We start from the raw sequence: 18,756 nt of genomic DNA, 5'->3' as shown, positions 1-18,756 counted from the left end.
ACATAAATGTATTTTACGTTTCTATCCTTTGGAAGTCTACACGTAATAAAAGAAGTCTACATATATATAGACTTCCTACGAAGTCTACTTTATAGACTTGTTTTGTAGTCTACACTCTAATTTGGTCTACTAATTTAATTTTGAAAATGTATAAAAATAATTATTGTGATATTTTTAATTAATCATCAATATAATGGATAATATGAAGTAAATAAATTAAAATTTCATATAATCGAACAATTTTGAAGAATATATACTAATTTGGTTATCATGTGCTAGACTATGTTCATAGTTTAGAAACAAAAGGTTCTAACATGTTATGTCTTTTAGTAGTTGATTTCATAGGGTTAGATTTTAGATTTTGTTTTTTTTTTGTTTTATTAACTTAAATCTGCATATTAATGTTTAGTAGTTTATATTTTGTATAAATGAGACTTTTTGATTATCAAGCAAAACATTTAGGGTTTGATATTTGTGGTTTAGGGTTTCGTAGACCTACAATAAAGTCTATTTATCTGAAGACGTCTTTTTCAGTCTATATTTTTCAATTTGTTTTACAAAAAATCATTATATTTAAACTAAGTTAAGTTCCTTAAGAATAAAAAAGTGAAATCATATACTATAACTATTAAAAAATAAAGAAATAAATTTAATAAATCATATATTAAAATTATTAAAATAATAAAGAATAAACAACAATAATTAAATTATTATAGTAGACTTCCAAAAAGGTCTACTATGTTATAGTAAGATCTACTCCAAAATTTTAATTTTAGTAGACTTCAAACGAAGTCTACAGTATCGTAAATTTTAACCTAGTTACATTTTTGTCTCCCTATATAAACAAAATTTATTCAATCTCTCTCTAAAGTGGCTGCACAAGTTCTTAAAACTCTCTCCCTTCTCTCTAAAACTTTCTCTCTTCTCTCTAAAATTCTCTCAATTGTTTCTAAATCTCTCTCATTATCTTCTTTCTCTCTAAAATTTTCTCAAGTCTTTCTCACAATATTTTCTTGTCATTTTAGATATTATGATTCATGGTTTTCATCTTCTCCTTTAAAAAATGTAAGTTTTAGATCTATAGATTTTAAATGTGTATTTTATGTTTATTTCTCACAATATTATCTTTTTTTGGTAGGTATTATCACTCATGGATTTCATCATCTCCTCTAAAAATGTAAGTTTTAGATTAATAGATTTTAAATATGTATTTACATGTTTATATTCAAATAAATTTATAGATCAAGCTCTCTACATTAATTTGCTACTAGTTTACCTTATAAATTATATTATGTAAAGTATTTTCAGATTTAAAATTATTTTCACATTTCAAAATATATAGATTTTTTCAGATCTGAAAATTATCAGACAGTGTAGACTTCTAAAGAAGTTTACTAAAGCTTGCAGACTTCATATGAAGTTTACTAAACCATAAAGTTTAAGCAGACTTCATTGGAAGTCTACAAAAATATGACTTTAATTTTTTTTCTATGTTTTTTAATAATTTTATCTTATTTTGCAGGTATTTTCTTCCATAGTTGTTCTCTTCTCCTCCTAGAAATGTAAGGTTTACATCTATAGATTTAAAATATGTGTTCTAGTATTTATATTCAAATAAAGTTACATATTAAAATTCATATTAATATGTCTTTAATTTATAACTATTTTGTCTATTAAATCATATTTTTAAAAGTTTTTTAGATTTAAACTTATTTCATATTTTTAATGTATTATTTTTCAGATCTATTTTTTTTGATAGAGTAGACTTCATTTGAAATCTACTTAAAACTTACGGCTGGTAGACTTCAAATGAAGTCTACTAGCCTTGAATTTTAAGCAAATTTCATTAGAAGTTTACTCAAATATGATTTTAATTTTTATCTTATTTTTTAAAATTTTATTTTATTTTGCAGGTATTCTCTTCCAATATTTTCAAATCATCTTCCCAAAAATGTAAGCTTTCCATATATTCATTATAAGATATTTTGTGTTTATAATGAACTAAATTTATAGATTCATACATTATCTTTTTGCTTTGTTACAAGGATGACAAAAAACCATTTTTGAAATATTTTCCAGAACAAAGTATTTTCAAATTTTCTAAATGCACACTTTTAAATATGAAAATTTTCCATTAGTGTAGACTTCAACTAAAGTCTACTAAACAATAACTTTACGTAGACTTAATAAAAAGTCTACTAAAATATGATTTTATTTTTTATCTTATGTTTTTCTCATAACTCTATCTTATTTGGCAGGTACTTTTTCCAAGACTTTATTTGAAGCATCAAGATTATGAAAAATCAAACATACTCAAGAATACTTTTTAATATATTGCTCTGTAATAACTTTCATAATAAAATATTAATTTTTAAATAATTTTTTAATGCATAATCTATAAACATTGTATTCATTTTTAGTTGTTTTCACTTGTATGATATTATTAATTTTTTGTTAGATATCAATTTTTTCACAAGATCTAACCAACCAAACAAGTAAAACCACCATAAGCTAAAATAATAACTAACACACATGTGAGAAGAAGAAAATCTATACAAAATTTTCCCAAAAATTTTCAAGAATAATACTAATCAAAACAATTTGCAATAAGTATCAAGTGTATAATTATAACACATTAAATTGTGAAATTCATCCAAGACCATTAAAATTTTACTAACATACACTGTAAAATAATTAAATCATGAAAAAATATGATGAATAATACACAAATACACTTTTAATAGAATTTACGACGTAGACTTCAACTGCAGTCTACATTTGTAGATTTACAAAAACGTCTACACTTATTATTTAACATATAGTCAATCCAAATTTTTTTAGTGTATTGGCGCAGGCTTGATACACAAAGGCGTACAAAGTGTGTCTTAGATAACTCGATCAAGTTCCGTACTTGTCGATTATTCGTGACAGGCATAAGAGGAGTATATTCCTATTCGGAGTCATTTGTTTTAAATGATGTTTGGTAAGGAATAGGTTAGCACCATCTTCTCAATTTTGTTGTCCAGATCATAATCTTCTTGTGTCATTTCAAGAAGTTTACCATGTGTACAGCCATCATGCACAAGGAACATTCTTCAACCTTTCCGATTCTTCATCTTTTCGAATATTTTGTCACCCAAAATGTCTTTGGCCCATACTTCACACTCGCTCTAAGTTTCCAACCACATCCTTGAACACGACACTTAGCCACATACAGAGTTTTTGTTGTCTTATATGCTGAAAATGTAAAATTATATTCCACAGTCACCGACTTCAGCTTTGAAACAAGCTCAGCCTTACTAGCAAAACTATAAACGAAGACTTAGAAATACGTCTACAATTATTAGCTAACAACATTGTCAAATCAAATGAATTATACCTTCATAATTATAAAAAAAAAATTATTTTCAAAATCACTCAAACCCATTAGGATTAACTAACACACACTGTCAAACAAAAAAACTAGAAAAAATTTAATGAATAATACACAAATTCACATTTTTATAGATTTTTCTATGAAGACTTAATATTTAGTCTCTGAAGATGTTGACGTTCTTTTCAGTTTACAGACGTAGACTGTCAAATAGGTCTACTCTTTGGGTTGGTTTTTGCAATTGACCATTTTACGGGTTGCTTTCTATAGTTGAATAAAAGTTGTAATTTTGTACATGTAGACTTTCATTTCAGTCTACAATTTAAAAAGGTTACTTTTTGCAATTGACCAGAATTCATCCAAGATTTGACTTTCAGAACTAGACTTCATATGCAGTCTACATGTTTGAATTTTTTTGAAAGAGGTTAGTTTTGCAATTGACCAAGTTTGACTTCAAATCAGTAGATTAAAATGAACGTCTACGGGTGTGTAGACTTCTTGTGAAGTCTACTCTCAAATCCGACGGGTTGGTTTTGCATTTGACCAAAATAAAAAAGTAGACTTTATACGCAGTCTACATTTTTTTTTTAAGATAAGAAGACTGCATATGAAGTCTACAATTTAATAAATTTTTGATTGCTTTTTAAACTTTTTGGTCAAACACAAAACTAACCTATTCCACGAAGTCAAAGTTTTGGTCAAATGCAAAACTGACCTTTTATAGACTTTGTTGGCAGTCTACATTTTGTAGACTTCCGTTGAAGTCTATTTTGAAAAGTCAAAAGTTCGGTCAAATGAAAAACTAACCTCTTTTAGGTAGACGTCTTAGTAAGTCTACCGAAAGTTTTATTTTTGTTGTCAAAGGTAAAGACGGAGACTACTGGGGAAGTCTGCGTTAGAAAAAAAATTTGTCTGCTCAATTGCAAAACTAACCCGTGCGTTGACAAATAGACTGCATCGTAAGTCTCCACGGAGGCGTAGACATACAAAACAGTCTACCGTCGCGACACAGATCTGAAAAAGAACGAAAACCATGTAAATAGTTACATTTTTCATGTGTAAAGCTTGTTTCCAACCTTTTCAACCGTCCAAACTCCAAATATGAGCAAAAAGAAGCATCTTTAACGATTCACTAATGAAGAAACTCGAAAATATGAAGTTTGTGATTATGAAAATGATAGTTATGAGAGTTTTTTAGATGGAAATGTAGAGGAGATGAGAGAAAATGAAGTTTTTTGGGTTATAATGAGAAAAAAGTGGTTGAAAATTGAATTCTAGAGCTTTAGAGCTCAAAAATGGTGGTTCATGGTGGTTGGAAAAATTGATGATGATGGCATTTTTGTAAATAAGAAGAAATGGTTAGGGTGTATTTGATTTTTTGTTAATTTCGAAATTAATAAAAAAATAAATAAAAATGGCAATTTTGTGAATAATTTAAAAACATAAGGATAGTATGGAAATTTTATTGATGAATAGTATGGACAAAAAAAAAAGGGTTGGTTTTGGATTTGACTTGAAAATATGGGTTGGTTTTGAAAAACACCCCTATTTGATTTAGAATGGATGTTTAAACTGGATATATGTTAGGTTTTGTTCTTTTCCTTTGGTACACGAAATCAAACCATATTGCCCTATTCCAGTTCGGTTATATTTCGTTAAGTTTTCTCAAATTGAAATATGGCATTCATAAACTGTAAATGACTTTTTATTATTTAAATAGTAACAGAAAAATTAGTAGTTTAATATCAACAATTTGTGATTGGCCATAACATTCGGCAAACACTTTCCCATGAAAGCGTGCATGACGTCTTTTAGTAACACCCATTCTCGAAAACGGTAGTAATATTGTTATCTTGCTCAAGATTTCACTTCATCATTATCTTCTTGCTGTGTGGTTCTCTTTCTTGCTGCCTTTGTCTGAGAGATCTGTTTGTTCAGGTTAGTTTTTGTTACTCTCTCTAAGTTCGATTTTTTTATTCAATGGTGTGTGCTTGCGTTCCAGTTTATTCGTTCAGTTTTCTGGTTTCTTTCTTTACTCTCTCTGGTTAGATGATTTTAGTTTTCAAATGTTATATCTGTACATAGTTAAAGATGTTGAAGTTTCAGCTGGATTGTTCGTTGACAACGTGTCAAAAAGGCTGATCGATGTTTGTATAATTGTATCTTCTGGTTGATATGAGTCTGTGTGGTTTGTAAACTGATGATTTTCTGTTTTGATAAACATGCAGATTTTGCATCACAACATGGCAGCTAAATCTAGCGCAGCGACTAATGTAAGTAATCAAAGTGGCCATCCATTGAAGATCAAATGGCTAATCTCGTTAAGCGAGTGGGGGAGGTTCAGAGGATGATCATTGCGAGCCCCCTTTACTGGGAATCAATAGAACTCCTTGCAAAAGACGAGACTTTACGAGGCGTATTCTATGCGATTCCAGATGGATGTAAGCTTCATTTTCTAAAACGAAAGATAAGAGCCTCCAACGAGAAAGAGGCTGAACCCTTTTATGAGAATCATAATAATGACTCCTGGCATCTCCGGTCTCCTTCCTATAAACCTCCTTGGTAGAATTGTAGTTTTTTTTTTCTGTTGTGGAATATGTTTCGTGATCAGTGTTTATTTCTTGTGCTTGAATTTGATGTTGTCTGGATTATGAACTTGGCTTTGGTAGAATGTAAGAACTATCTCATTAGTTTTTCTACAAAAAAAAAGAACTATCTTCATTGGTGGTTCTTTCAAATTACTATTTATTTTTAATTTATCTTCATAAATAAAATAAATCATTAATAAGAAAGCATGTGTTGCTAGAGTATTTAATGTGTTTCGTTTGACTAATATCTCACTTTTTCTCTTTTTAATTGTTTTAACAGATATTTATTTGTTTTATATAACAGATTTATTGAAATAATTGTTAAGGAAACGACCAATAAAGATTTTCCAATAATATTAAAATTAATATGTATGTATTTTTTTTAATAATGATTAGGCCCGTGCGATGCGCTTTATCTCAACGACCTAATCTCCATTCGTGGCCATGATCATCTTGCTCATGTATTATTTCTTCTTTGTTACCAATTGCCACAACTACCTTCATAATCATCAACACCAACTTTTTCTTTAAATGATGTTCCTTACTTGACTGACATACATAACTAGTATTGAATGCGACAGAACATATTTGATTTTGATCGGACATGAGTCTAGAGAGGAAGGAAACCGTTCATTGTGTTCGTCATCTTGGATAAATTATAAATAGATCGGAGTCAGACATAAGTCTTCTCATCTTATTTTCTGAAGGCACAATGGTTTGGTAGCTCATTTAAACACCAGAAACAATTTTTTTTCTTTGTGAAATTAGCCCATTTTTGAAGAAATTTTCATATATTTTGTTTAATCCAAAAATTCACTTCAACTAAAAGAACTTTAAAAAAAAAAGTTACATGATTTCCTATCTTTATCCGTATTGTTGCCAATAAAAGTAAAAGGGAAATTTGTCAAACAATCATATCTTTGACATTTAGTTGCAAAAATGACGTGGTGAAAACTTTATAAATAAATAGAAGTATAATTTTTACGATTTAAAAAAAAAAATGTTATAAAAGTGTTACTTGTTAGTATATATAAAAATATGATATTCGCATGAATTTTATGTTATCTTATAAGAGACGCTTGATATCATCTTTCACTTAATTATGATTCTTCACTGTTGTTTTTACAAATAAAATTTTTGACTGGTCAACTAAATGTTTTGTCCGCACATAATTTTAACCATGTTTACTATCGTAAGATTAAGACCAAACCAAAATTTACTATTTTCACAAGAAAAATGCTCAAAGTCTCAAACATATCAAAAAGAAAAGAAAAGAAAACCCCCGTATAGGTTTATAATATTCAATTTTAGTGTAAATATCCTTGAACATTTCACTGGAATCAAACCCGTATGAAACTAAGAAGAATGTGTAGTAGGCTTGGTAGGTGGCCTTGACCGAATTGTCGGGTCTACATTCGTCGTGTGAATGCGATATTGAAACCTTTTTGTTATCAATTTTGAGTCAAAAAGTTTAATTTTTATAACTTTAATTCGATTTCGATGCACTTTAATACTGAGGCCTTAATTGACCAGTCAGACTGATAAATCTTGTCAAAAGATAAAGGAATATAATTACATAAATAGTACAGTAAGTAGAAATGTTGCCAATCTATAAGAATAACAATTATGATTACTTTTTAACAACCTAGTTGATATTCCAACTGAAACTATGAAAAAAACTAAAATGGTGGAATGCATGTAAAGACATTCATATTATAGATTCCATGGATGCGCAATACAGATGACCCCTTTTATGTTTAAAAAAAAAAAGTTAGGAACAACATGGAACTTTTTTGTGTATTTTATGTTCGACTTATTAGCAATTCCCACTCGAGTGCTAATAAAAAACGGGTACAACATCCCCTAAATATGCTTTAATTGCATTGAATATTAAGAAGGCAAATCATGAAATGTAAAAATAAAACATGTTACGAAGATTAAGAGCACTTGTGGTTAGCATTGGGATTCCTTTCAGACGGTTATTTACAGTACGTGTAGTTATATTCTATAAAAAAAAACTTATTAGTTATATTCAAGAAGAAAACGAGTGAATATTTTACTTATGTTTTTTAAATTGAATATTTTACTTATATGAAGGCCAGTTTTCAAAAAAAAAAAAATTACTACTAAAAAAAACGAGGGAATTTTTTTACTTTGAACAGACGGTATGTATGTAGCTTGCTAGCGGTTAAAGTGAAGTAAACAGATTTTTTTTTTTTGACCAGGTGGACTATATTTCGTGACTTTATTCGCTTAAAACGTAAATTTATCGCAAATCAAATAATTGAAAACTCTAAATTTATCGTAAAGTAAATAAATTTCGTCTGCAAGCATACAAAAACCGGGAAACTCGGAAATGCGTCAACGTTATAAACTCTTAACTGATGATAAATTGTAGAAAATAATAGAAGCAAGTATTATGTATATGTAATATAAGTAGATACAAACTGAGTCTTTGAAGCAAGTTCTAGTCACATATGTTATTGCATAATCTGTAGACAATGCCACTTTGTTGCTTTTAAGCTACACAGCTCGCAATAACATCAATCAGATCATGTATCGCAATATTCTGTCATCAACAAAAAAAATTCCACATTGCAACCTATACGTATCCAAATAATATCAGCTATATACACATATTTTTTATATACACATATGTAATTTCTATATCAGATCTAATATATAAACACTTATATTATTGAATGCGAAAATGTATAAATTTTATATGTAAATATATAATACATATACATAATCAAATATTTGGATTTTGTTAGTACGTACACTTATAGTTGTCTAATAACCATGCGGTATATAATTGGAAACATTAAGAGTTTTAGGTTGTTTTTTCTTAAAAGCATTCAAATTAAAAATATACAAAAGATATGACTTTGAAACCACGAAGTTTTAGAAAGCAAGATGAGACAATCCTTATATTTCAGCCATGAACTTAGAAAAAAGAAACTTATAGACCATAAGCTTAGTGAAACAAAAAAATGATAAAAGAAATACTAGGGAGTATGGTATTCTCGGCCTCGGCGACCTTTATTACTCTTCCCTTATATCGTGTTTCAATCCATATCTTGATACTTCTGAATTTATTGGCCTCCCACCTCTTAACGTATTGAAATTTGCCGTAGCATCACTCATTAACCCATCTTCATCATCATACACATTTGGTTGCTCAGTATGATTGTGAGAAGGACTGCCATGTGTAGGTGTAAAGGCCAATGAATTGTCTCCTACTTCCAAATTGGTTTTGGAAACAATAATAGGTCATGGAATTTTTTCCCATAATAGTAGGTTCAGCTGGAGCAGAAATGATACCTGCTAATGGTGGTGAAGTAGAGTGAGAGTTAGAGCCAATTACATTTTAATGATGTTTTAAGTTTTTATTCTTGGAGATAATTGGCCAAATAAAGACAAAGTTTATATTCATAAAATTAGTAAAATACTAGAACGGATTTTAAAATGAAGAAACAGACATTACATTGTATAGCTTTGTAACCTACATATCTCATTTCTTCATTTTTTTTCCTCAACCCTCTTATCGCACTAAATTTCTAATTTACGATTTCTCTTTCTAAAATATTATGGGGGGAGGGGGAGGAGCGGGTATTATAGCATGCGTATATTTTCAGATTAGCCAAACTTCAAATAAAATATAAAACGATTACAACAATAGTGATAAATAGTGCAAAAGAACACTTGTGTAAATGATCGAATAACAGGGGAACGTGTATTATATAGTATGTGTATATTTTCAGGTTAGTCAAACTTCAAATAAAATATATAACGATTACAATAATAATAAATAGTGTAAAAGAACACTTGTGTAAATGAACGAATAACAGGGGAGGTTAATATCACAATTCAAGAAAATGTGTTTACCTTCACGCTACAATTACTGAAAATAGGTGGTGTCGCCATCTTTGGATGTGAAATGTAAAGAAAGTGGCCTCGGTATCTTTGATCTATTGCGTATTAGCATTGTTAATCCTTAAAGGCACAATTTGTTCCTTACTTTCAAACAACATTCATTCCTTTATTATAACTTTAATCACACAATCAATATCTTTAAATAACATTTAAATACACACGCAAAACTTACTTTTAGTTATCAATACACTCCTGGAATACATTAATTACGATCGAGGTTACTTTTAAAGAGATCATTTGTTTTCTTTCGGTCAGCGAAACATTTCATTTGGATATGTGGGAAAAAATTGCTTTAAACTACTTGATGATAAGTTCAAAGTAACAAATGGTCTGAGACTCTGATATAATCAAGTTGTAATAAAGATACAATTATAGCAACGCATTTAAAATGATACAGTTAACTAAATATATAAACATCAAAGGTTTTAAATTGTAGCAATTGAGTAATTAAAAAGAAATTGTAGGACGGCCTCGCCTAATTACTTAAATATTTTAACAACTGATTTTTTTAATTGTTTATGGATGGCGAGACATATTATTTTCTCCAAAAAAAATCGCCTTTCTCAAATAGTCAAAAACACAAAGATAAAAGTTTAGCAATGAAATAAAAATTGATACAGCTTTGAATAAATGAGAGATCATAATATAATGCAAATTTTAGTCATGATGTGATAATTACACCAACCTTACGTGTAAGACATTCACAGTTTCACGCACACATCAACCTCCTATTTAAACCCAAACAGATACCTCATCAACCAAAAACAAAAACCACACACTAGTCCTTTAAAGACAAAATGGCGTTTGCAATATCAACGCGAAACGCAGTCGCGATTCTTGTGACGCTAGTTTTAGTTTCCGCTAGATCATCTTCGTCCACACTACAACAAGATTTCATACATTGCCTCGTCGACAACACCGACATGGCGTTCCCTATAAGGGCGTCGTTTTTCTCACCCGACCAAAACGCTACATTGTTTAAAGAGGAGCTTGAATCAACCGCACAAAATCTCCGTTACTTGACGCAGTCAAACCCGAAGCCTGTGTTCATATTCGAGCCTTTGTACGAGACACACGTCCAAGCAGCCGTCGTGTGTGCCAAGAAGCTCCAGCTTCACATGCGCCTACGCAGCGGTGGCCACGACTACGAAGGGCTTTCTTTCGTCGCTGAGAACGTAACGCCTTTTGTGGTCGTTGATCTATCGAAGCTTCGACAGATCGACGTCGATTTGGACAGTAACAGCGCGTGGGCTCACGCGGGTGCCACTGTCGGAGAGGTTTACTACAGGTAACGCTTACGCATGTATTGTATTTGTATTATTGGACCCATGCATGAGTTTTTTACAAGAAAGGAAAACAGAAGCGTGAGACCAAATAAATTGGTTTTGACAAAACAAAAAAGGTTGATATGATGTCAAAAATTCATTTACCAAACAAAATATTTGTTTTGGTAATATTATTGATATTTTCGGTATACTGACGTAATATTTTGACTGCCAAATAGTAACCGAAGCTTGACGTTTTCAGCCAACAAAAAAAGAACTTTTTTATAGAGAGAAAAAAACTTTGCTAGTACTGCCTATTGCCATTTGGGAACATGTTTTTGTTTTCTTTGTTTTATAGATTCCCTAGAAACGTCGGTTGGAGGATTACTTTTTGTTACAAAGGATTGTCTTAGATCAGCTTCAGTTTTAATTTTGTATTCAAAAGCTACTTTGATTAAAATCCATTAGAATGATTTACTCTGCCAGGTTTTGCTTTTGCTTTTCATATAATAAACCAAAAAGCGGTTTTAATCTAATTTATTGCGTCATTGCTTTACATTCAAATAAAATGTATATATATTTTAGCTTCTTTTTTTAACAACATATTTTAGTCTTGTTAACTCGACTGAAAATATCATAGATAACGTTTAGAGATCATATGATCAAGTTACATTTGAGACAATTATTATTATAGTTTAGGTCTAAAGATTAAGTATTTCTCTCCAGAACCTCTTATAAGAAATTGTTTAAAAAAAAAAAACAATTCGCCTAATTGTTCATTTTTGGTTGGACCCAGACCAAAGTGAAAGCAAACCAGACACAGTTAATCGTAGCTTAATTAATGATTCGTTAATTAATCTTTTTTTAGGATCCAAGAGAAAAGCCAAACCCATGGTTTTCCCGCGGGATTATGCTCCAGCCTTGGCATCGGTGGCCACTTAGTCGGGGGAGCGTACGGTTCCATGATGCGTAAGTTCGGTCTCGGAGCTGACAATGTCCTCGATGCAAGAATCATTGACGCCAACGGCAAAATTCTTGATCGTGCGGCGATGGGAGAGGACGTCTTTTGGGCGATTCGCGGCGCAGGCGGCGGAAGCTTCGGCGTGATACTTGCATGGAAGATCAAGCTCGTTCCCGTTCCGGCTACTGTAACGGTGTTCACAGTCACGAAGACGCTTGAGCAAGACGGGACAAACGTTTTATACAAGTGGCAGCAAGTCGCGGACAAGCTTGACGAAGATCTTTTCATTCGCGTTATTATTCAGCCATCCGGCAAAACCGGAAACCGAACCATCTCTACTTCGTACCAAGGACAGTTTCTCGGTGACTCAAACCGTCTAATGCAGGTAAAATGGGGTTTAATTCGTATTTCGTGTGGTACTGATTAATACCCAAACCAGCTAAACCGAATCGAACCAAAACCTTCGGTTAGTGATTTAGATCCGTTATGAATTCGGTAAGCTTTTAAAAGTATTTTGGTTATCGGTTCGGTTCGGCAGTGGGCTAGCTCGGTTTTCTTTTAAAAAAAATTTCAAACCGAACTAACCAAAAAACCGAACTAATTCAATTAACCAAATTTAACCGAATAATACCAGTTTTTAACAAGTTTAAACCAAAAGCTAACAGAAACCAAAATTACAGTTCAATTTGATAAAAAAACTGAAAACCAAAATAACCAAAACCGAACTGAATTTTTCGGTTCTACTCGGTACAATTTTGGATGAACCGAAATTACCCGAAACTCGAACTACCGAATTGATTATCTCTAAGTTTAAACTCCCTAAAATATGGTTTTTGTTAGTTCTTTTTAGTTCTTGCAACACAAGTAATAAACTTTCTACTTTCCACCCAATATATTTTAACAGGTGATGCAGAAGAGTTTCCCTGAGCTAGGACTAACCAAGAAGGACTGCATCGAAATGAGCTGGATCAAATCAGTAATGTACATCGCTGGATTCCCAAACAGCGCCCCACCAGAAGCTCTACTCGCCGGAAAATCACTCTTCAAGAACCACTTCAAGGCCAAATCAGACTTCGTGGAAGAGCCAATCCCCGTAGAAGGCTTAGAAGGACTATGGAAGAAGCTTTTAAAAGAGGACTCACCTTTAACGATATGGAACCCTTACGGTGGCATGATGTCGAGGATCTCTGAGTCAGAGACGCCATTCCCTCACAGGAAAGGGACGCTGTTCAAGATTCAGTGGCTATCGACTTGGTCAGATGGGAAGGCCAGTGAGGCGAGGCATATTGAGTGGATGAGGGACATGTATAGCTACATGGAGCAGTATGTGTCGAAGAAGCCGAGACGTGCGTATGTGAATTACAGGGATCTTGATTTGGGGGTGAACGAGGGAGAGAGTGATGCTAGAGAGTGGGGGGTTAAGTATTTTAAGGGGAATTTCGAGAGGTTGGTTAAGATTAAGGGTGAGTTTGATCCTGAGAATTTCTTCAGGCATGAACAGAGTATTCCGACAAAGATTGGTTGATGGAGTTGGAGGTCGTTGGCTTTTAAATCCAATAACGTAAAAAATAATAAAATGTTGAAGTGGTGTATGGCTTTGGGTTTTGTCGTTTTGATGTATTCTAGATTGTGGTTTTCTGTCTTGTTATAACAATCTGGTGATCTGGTTTGGCTTTTGTTTGAAAATTATAATTTGTTTTTGAATTTTTTTGTTTGTCAGCTTTTGTTTTTGAATTAAATATATTTGCTTAAGGAAAAAGGTTGAGAAAATAGAACTTCAATGCAAGTTTCATTAGTCATCTGACAGCGGTGAGAGACATACCCAAAATTTTACTGCTTTTTAATGACTTTTTGAACAAATGAATCATTTAACAACAGGAAGTTGTAAAAACTCGGCTGTGAAAACTCGCTGTTCGTCGCTCAACAAAGAGAACCACTTGGTGACCAGATTGGCTGAAGCAGACAAGCTTTGATCGCCACAACCCGGAAGCATGGCGGTTTTGAGTCGAAAGACAGTTGAAAAATCCAGCTGAAGAGTCTTCAGGAGGGAGCACACAGTTGCTATCTGGACTGCAAAACCAGCTTTTAGTATAGTCTCACACTGCAGAAACGCTGACAGTTTCTCCCTCAAGTTTGAGATTCCTTCGTTTTCACAGCCATCAGCATCCACTCCAATACTGGAAAGTCCAAAGAGAAAAAAAAGAGAGTTGGATATCAGATTGGTCCTGTATAAACGGACAAACTAATAAACATTACCTGCTAAGTTGCCCAAGAAGAGAGACGACTGAAACAGCAAAGTTCACTGATAATGGCATTCCCAGCATCTTCAGCAGTAGAGCAACAATGTTCTCACTAGTCCAATCCTATTCCTGCACATATACATAAGATCAAATTGGTACAATAGACAACATTAATTAGTAAAACTTGAAAAATACTTTAACATACCGTGTAACAACCAATAAGCTCCACTAATGACAGAATGTCACAGAGAGGAACACTTTGATCTCTGGCCCATACCAACTGGAAGTTTTTGTATTCCGGCCTAAACTCGGTCAAGCTCTGATGTAAAGTATTCGATTGAGTAAACTCCTGAACACTTTCCATGAGCATCAATGCAATATTCTCCAGCGAGAAAGACCTGTCTGAGAAATGACACTGGTTCTTGCCTGGGTGCAACTTAGCATTCCCTTCCACAGTACCAAAATGTTTCTCCTCTAGAAACATCACAATGGACTTCAACACTGCATTTGATATGTCATGATCGCTAGAGGACATCATTTTCTCTTTAGCAATGTGAGTAAACACATGAAGAATGGTCATTGGCACTGAGGTCTTCTCACGATAGTGCTTGTGCAAGATTTCAAAGGAAGCTTCACGGATATATCCAACACGGTCCACTGCAGTACAAATTGCCCCCAAAATAGCACTTCCAGCCACCAAATGATCAATTTTAGCGGGTTGGTGAGCTAGTTTTGGCTTTATTTATATCTTTTAAATAGGCCCAGGCCCAGCCCAATAATACGTTTTTCTTTTAAGTTTTTATTTGTTTTTTTTTCAAATGGAGGTAGCAACAGAGCTTCAAAACTCTACACAAAGGTTTTATTTTACTGCATATTTAAGTTGTAAGATCTGTAGAATGTCATCATTCTACGCTATTTATCTGTGTTCAAATGTTAGTTAGCCATCCTCCATAAGAAAAGAAAAAAAAAGAATTGATGAGTAACATTCAAAAGATAAACACCAAAGATACATTACACGTTAGTAGATGTTCTTGATTGCTTTCGCTTAGAAACACACCAAAACAACTAAACAAATATGATGTAAAAGCATTGATTTACAAAGACAGTGGTCCAGATGAAACCTCAGACAAACATCTCAAAACTCATGAGGGATGATTAATAGTTTAAAGATTCAACTGTATTGCAAACATCCTTTTCGTTTTGCATCTTATAGTACCACTACTATTGCTCTCTTTTGGGGGCTTTTGTGGTTGGAAGTGTCCCAAACACTATGTCCCATAGCGACGATGTTATACCAAATCCCTTGTCCTGGATCCTGAAGTGATGGTTCAAATGGTACTTCTGCACAAATCATCAAAGAAGGAAACATAAACTCTCTATAACCGATTAATTGTGATTAGTGGATACAAAAGACTTGGCTTTGTTTTACCTTGAGGTTTTTGGTCACTGCTTTAGTTGGTTGTGCATGGTGAAGGTAGTAGTGAGTAACATCGTACATCACGTACCCGAGCATGCCGCCTCCAAACAACACTGGTGTGACTGAAGGAGTTGTGAAAAGTTTCACAATGTTCCAGAACTGAGACACAAGACAAGAAAACGATGTTATGGTTTATTTCTGAAAACAGGAATAATGGTGGGGGACAGTGTTGATGATGATCGAATGCTTACAGGAAAGCATAAAATCAATGTTGCAGTAGGAGGAAAGACGAGTCGAAGGTGGTCCATTGGGTGCTTGTGGTGGCATCCGTGAAGAAGATAGTGTGCCGTGTTTCCCCTGTAATGGTTCCAACAATAACATTAGGATCTGACATGAGCCAAATGTAACACACAGAGAAAGAAAAGAGAGAGAGTTTGTGTGTGACGAACCAGTAACTCTTCGTCTTGATGTGGAAAAGGAACCGGTGGAGAGTGTATTCAATAAACGTCCAGATGAATATTCCCAAGGCTATCAATGGGACGATTTCTGCGAGAGAAAGGCCCATTCTTACTGACATGGAGATGCACCAGAGAGAAACTGGCAACCAAATGACAGGAACCACCCACCATCTTGTAAGGGTCAAGAACTGTTCCATCGCAAGTATGTCAGAGAATGGAGATCAGAGGCTTATTGACACAATGCCTATTATTAAAAAGTGAAAAAAAAAGGAGAAAGAAACTTATATACCTCCCAAAAGTCACTCTTGAAAAACCGAGGGCCTTCCTTTGACACAATGGGTTGGTGAACCCATTCCTCGTACTCTTCACCAAGATGACCAACCTGTAAAACATCCAAAGCAATGACAAGAGTGAGGAACTTAACTTAGCGCTTATAAATAAGAGAAAACGTTGACAGTATTTTACCTGAAATACAAGGGGCTTATTCAGATCCACAGTGAATCCCTGAGCAACCATCTTGCCGACCTCTTACTGAACTGAAAAAGTTATTGAAAAGAAAAAAGACTATCAAGAAAAAGACAGGCATGGTGCAACGCTTATACGACAATGTAATGAAACACATGATGTCAGCTTCAACAGGCCAAATATATAAACATAGAAAAAAATCTCAAAACACATTGGTCTATTATTTGTTAAGATAGTTGAACTTTATTGTTCTTGAGCATGATATCCTAATCACGTATAAAATTATATCACCCGACAAAGCAATAAAAATATGAAATCCTAGCACAAAAGCAAGTGTTATGCGAAATCAAACTATTAATCATTTTAAAAAAAAAACTACTAGAAGATACGATACAGCTTATATGTGCTTGTCACTCATTCTCTTACAATGACCCCACCAAGCATCAAATATATACAAGCAACTATCCAAAGAAGTCAAGTCACAAGTTAACATCAAGTAAACAAAAAAAAAAAACTAGCTGCCACGTTCAATACACCGATTCATGGTTTATTTGGGAAACAAAATCTAAAATATTATTCTCCTCACTGAACCATTCACGTTTCGCATCCAAGAGCATATTCCTAGGCTAAATTAGCCTTCAACAATGCATAATCAAAGTCTGAGAGGCTAATGATTCGTTGCTGGAACAGATACTCCGATCTATATCACTTAACGCCAAATCAAAAGCTATCCAATTCCAGAAACGAAATCTATTAAATCGAGGAGGAAAACGAAATACAGATTCGAAGCCACGACGACGAACGAGAGCGAGAGAGTGTAAGCAACGGACCTAATTGAGAAATGCAGGAGGATCTCAGCGACTCTGACGAAGCCGTCGGGGGAGACGAGAGAACCGCCGGAGATTTTTATATTCACCCTTTGGTTTGCGTTTGGGTGGGGAGTGATTTGTTTCGGGGTGTGATATATATCTTGTGAGAGGGAGCTGGATCGAATCTGGACCGTCGGTTTTGGAGAGAGGGGGCCTTGGATCTCGGAGAGCCAACGAATCTTTGAATTCAAAAATCAAAACCAAGGGGCTGTGCCAGCTTGTTTCTCTTTTGGCTATTTTCATATTAGCTGTGAAACGCTCATTTCTTTATATGATTCCAAAAATTTTGCACGTTGTAAAACCAGTTACAGTTTTTTTTTTTTTTTCAATTTTTCAATTTTTTGTAACAATATAAAACTCAAATTCATTTTACAAATATAAGAACTAGGAGCTACACTACACATGCTTTTATGGTGAAACGATTTTATATATTGACCAAATTTTATTGAATGTGTCCACCAAAGCCACAAAGAGTATGTTATTATTTCAGACATTTTAGTTTGGGCTTAAGACTCTAGTTTCACAAGGTGGCATGCCCATTTCACCAAAGTTTTCTATATAGATGTGGCGGTTAGAGTTAGATTATCCGGTTAAATAAAAATGCATCCGAGATAAATTAGACAATATCTTAGTCCTGAGATCATGTCTAACTATTTGGTCCAAGCTATTTATAATTTGAGGTAACCAGCTCAGCTCGCACATAACTGCCAATATTGAGTCAGGTTGATGTCGTCAGACTAGTCAGCTAACAAAACATGATTTTGGGAGATACGTGCATCACGTGCACCTGTGATACACGCAGTATTTAGAATTGAGTCAAGCTCAGAATAAAGGACTTGAGTATATATTCACATACTATCATTTAAAATACTTTCTCATAGTTGTACAAAAAAAAAAGAATACTTTCTCATAGTTGTATTTATTTCATTCAATCAGTTGTTCTTGTTACATTCATTGTCGACAATAACCCATTTCCTTTTAATCATCTTACTAAAGTTCTTTTTTATCCAGAACTTTTTCTCTATGATTTTTAAATTCAAATATTCAATTACAAAATCTCTATTGTAGGTTTTAGCTCCCAGATTGGCTAATATCACAAAGCAATAAAAAAGGGTTTTCTATTAACTTCTACAAAACCAATCCTAAAACGCAAATAACTAAGAGCTTGATTGGTTTTCCCGCTA

General features: G+C 33.2%; 2 protein-coding genes and 1 long non-coding RNA gene across 3 annotated transcripts; 2 read left to right on the top strand and 1 right to left on the bottom strand.

The window, feature by feature from the left end:
* Positions 1-4,983: 4,983 nt before the first annotated feature.
* LOC111215383 lies at positions 4,984-6,114 on the top strand. Its single transcript, XR_002664364.2, has 2 exons — positions 4,984-5,311; positions 5,602-6,114. It is a non-coding gene; the product is annotated as an uncharacterized LOC111215383 (long non-coding RNA).
* Positions 6,115-10,643: 4,529 nt separating this feature from the next.
* LOC106447215 (berberine bridge enzyme-like 15) lies at positions 10,644-13,827 on the top strand. The gene is made up of 3 exons (XM_013889089.3): positions 10,644-11,185; positions 12,031-12,508; positions 13,028-13,827. The coding sequence occupies exons 1-3, from the start codon at positions 10,695-10,697 to the stop codon at positions 13,646-13,648; spliced, it is 1,590 nt and encodes a 529-aa protein (XP_013744543.2). The 5' UTR covers positions 10,644-10,694; the 3' UTR covers positions 13,649-13,827.
* Positions 13,828-15,328: 1,501 nt separating this feature from the next.
* On the bottom strand, positions 15,329-17,791 carry LOC106447216 (dihydroceramide fatty acyl 2-hydroxylase FAH1-like). Its single transcript, XM_013889090.3, has 7 exons — positions 17,534-17,791; positions 16,704-16,774; positions 16,528-16,620; positions 16,230-16,426; positions 16,032-16,137; positions 15,793-15,939; positions 15,329-15,704 (listed from the first exon to the last, which is right to left on the bottom strand). Exons 2-7 carry the CDS (start codon positions 16,752-16,754, stop codon positions 15,585-15,587), a joined length of 714 nt encoding a protein of 237 aa, XP_013744544.1. The 5' UTR covers positions 16,755-16,774; positions 17,534-17,791; the 3' UTR covers positions 15,329-15,584.
* Between the last annotated feature and the right edge of the window lie 965 nt (positions 17,792-18,756).

The sequence above is a fragment of the Brassica napus genome, chromosome A4 (assembly GCF_020379485.1).
Source record: "Brassica napus cultivar Da-Ae chromosome A4, Da-Ae, whole genome shotgun sequence".
Taxonomy (NCBI): Eukaryota; Viridiplantae; Streptophyta; class Magnoliopsida; order Brassicales; family Brassicaceae; genus Brassica; species Brassica napus.
Note: the sequence above shows the minus strand (reverse complement) of the source record. Positions and strands in the feature narration are given on the sequence as shown.

Excerpts from the sequence above, each read along its gene's own strand:
- LOC106447215 (XM_013889089.3), top strand. The coding sequence starts at position 10,695 with ATGGCGTTTGCAATATCAACGCGAAACGCAGTCGCGATTCTTGTGACG. Across the intron at positions 11,186-12,030 it reads GTCGGAGAGGTTTACTACAG|GATCCAAGAGAAAAGCCAAA; the intron begins GTAACGCTTACG and ends ATCTTTTTTTAG. Across the intron at positions 12,509-13,027 it reads ACTCAAACCGTCTAATGCAG|GTGATGCAGAAGAGTTTCCC; the intron begins GTAAAATGGGGT and ends ATATTTTAACAG.
- LOC106447216 (XM_013889090.3), bottom strand. The coding sequence starts at position 16,754 with ATGGTTGCTCAGGGATTCACTGTGGATCTGAATAAGCCCCTTGTATTT. Across the intron at positions 16,621-16,703 it reads ATAAGCCCCTTGTATTTCAG|GTTGGTCATCTTGGTGAAGA; the intron begins GTAAAATACTGT and ends GATGTTTTACAG. Across the intron at positions 16,138-16,229 it reads ATCAAGACGAAGAGTTACTG|GGGAAACACGGCACACTATC; the intron begins GTTCGTCACACA and ends GAACCATTACAG.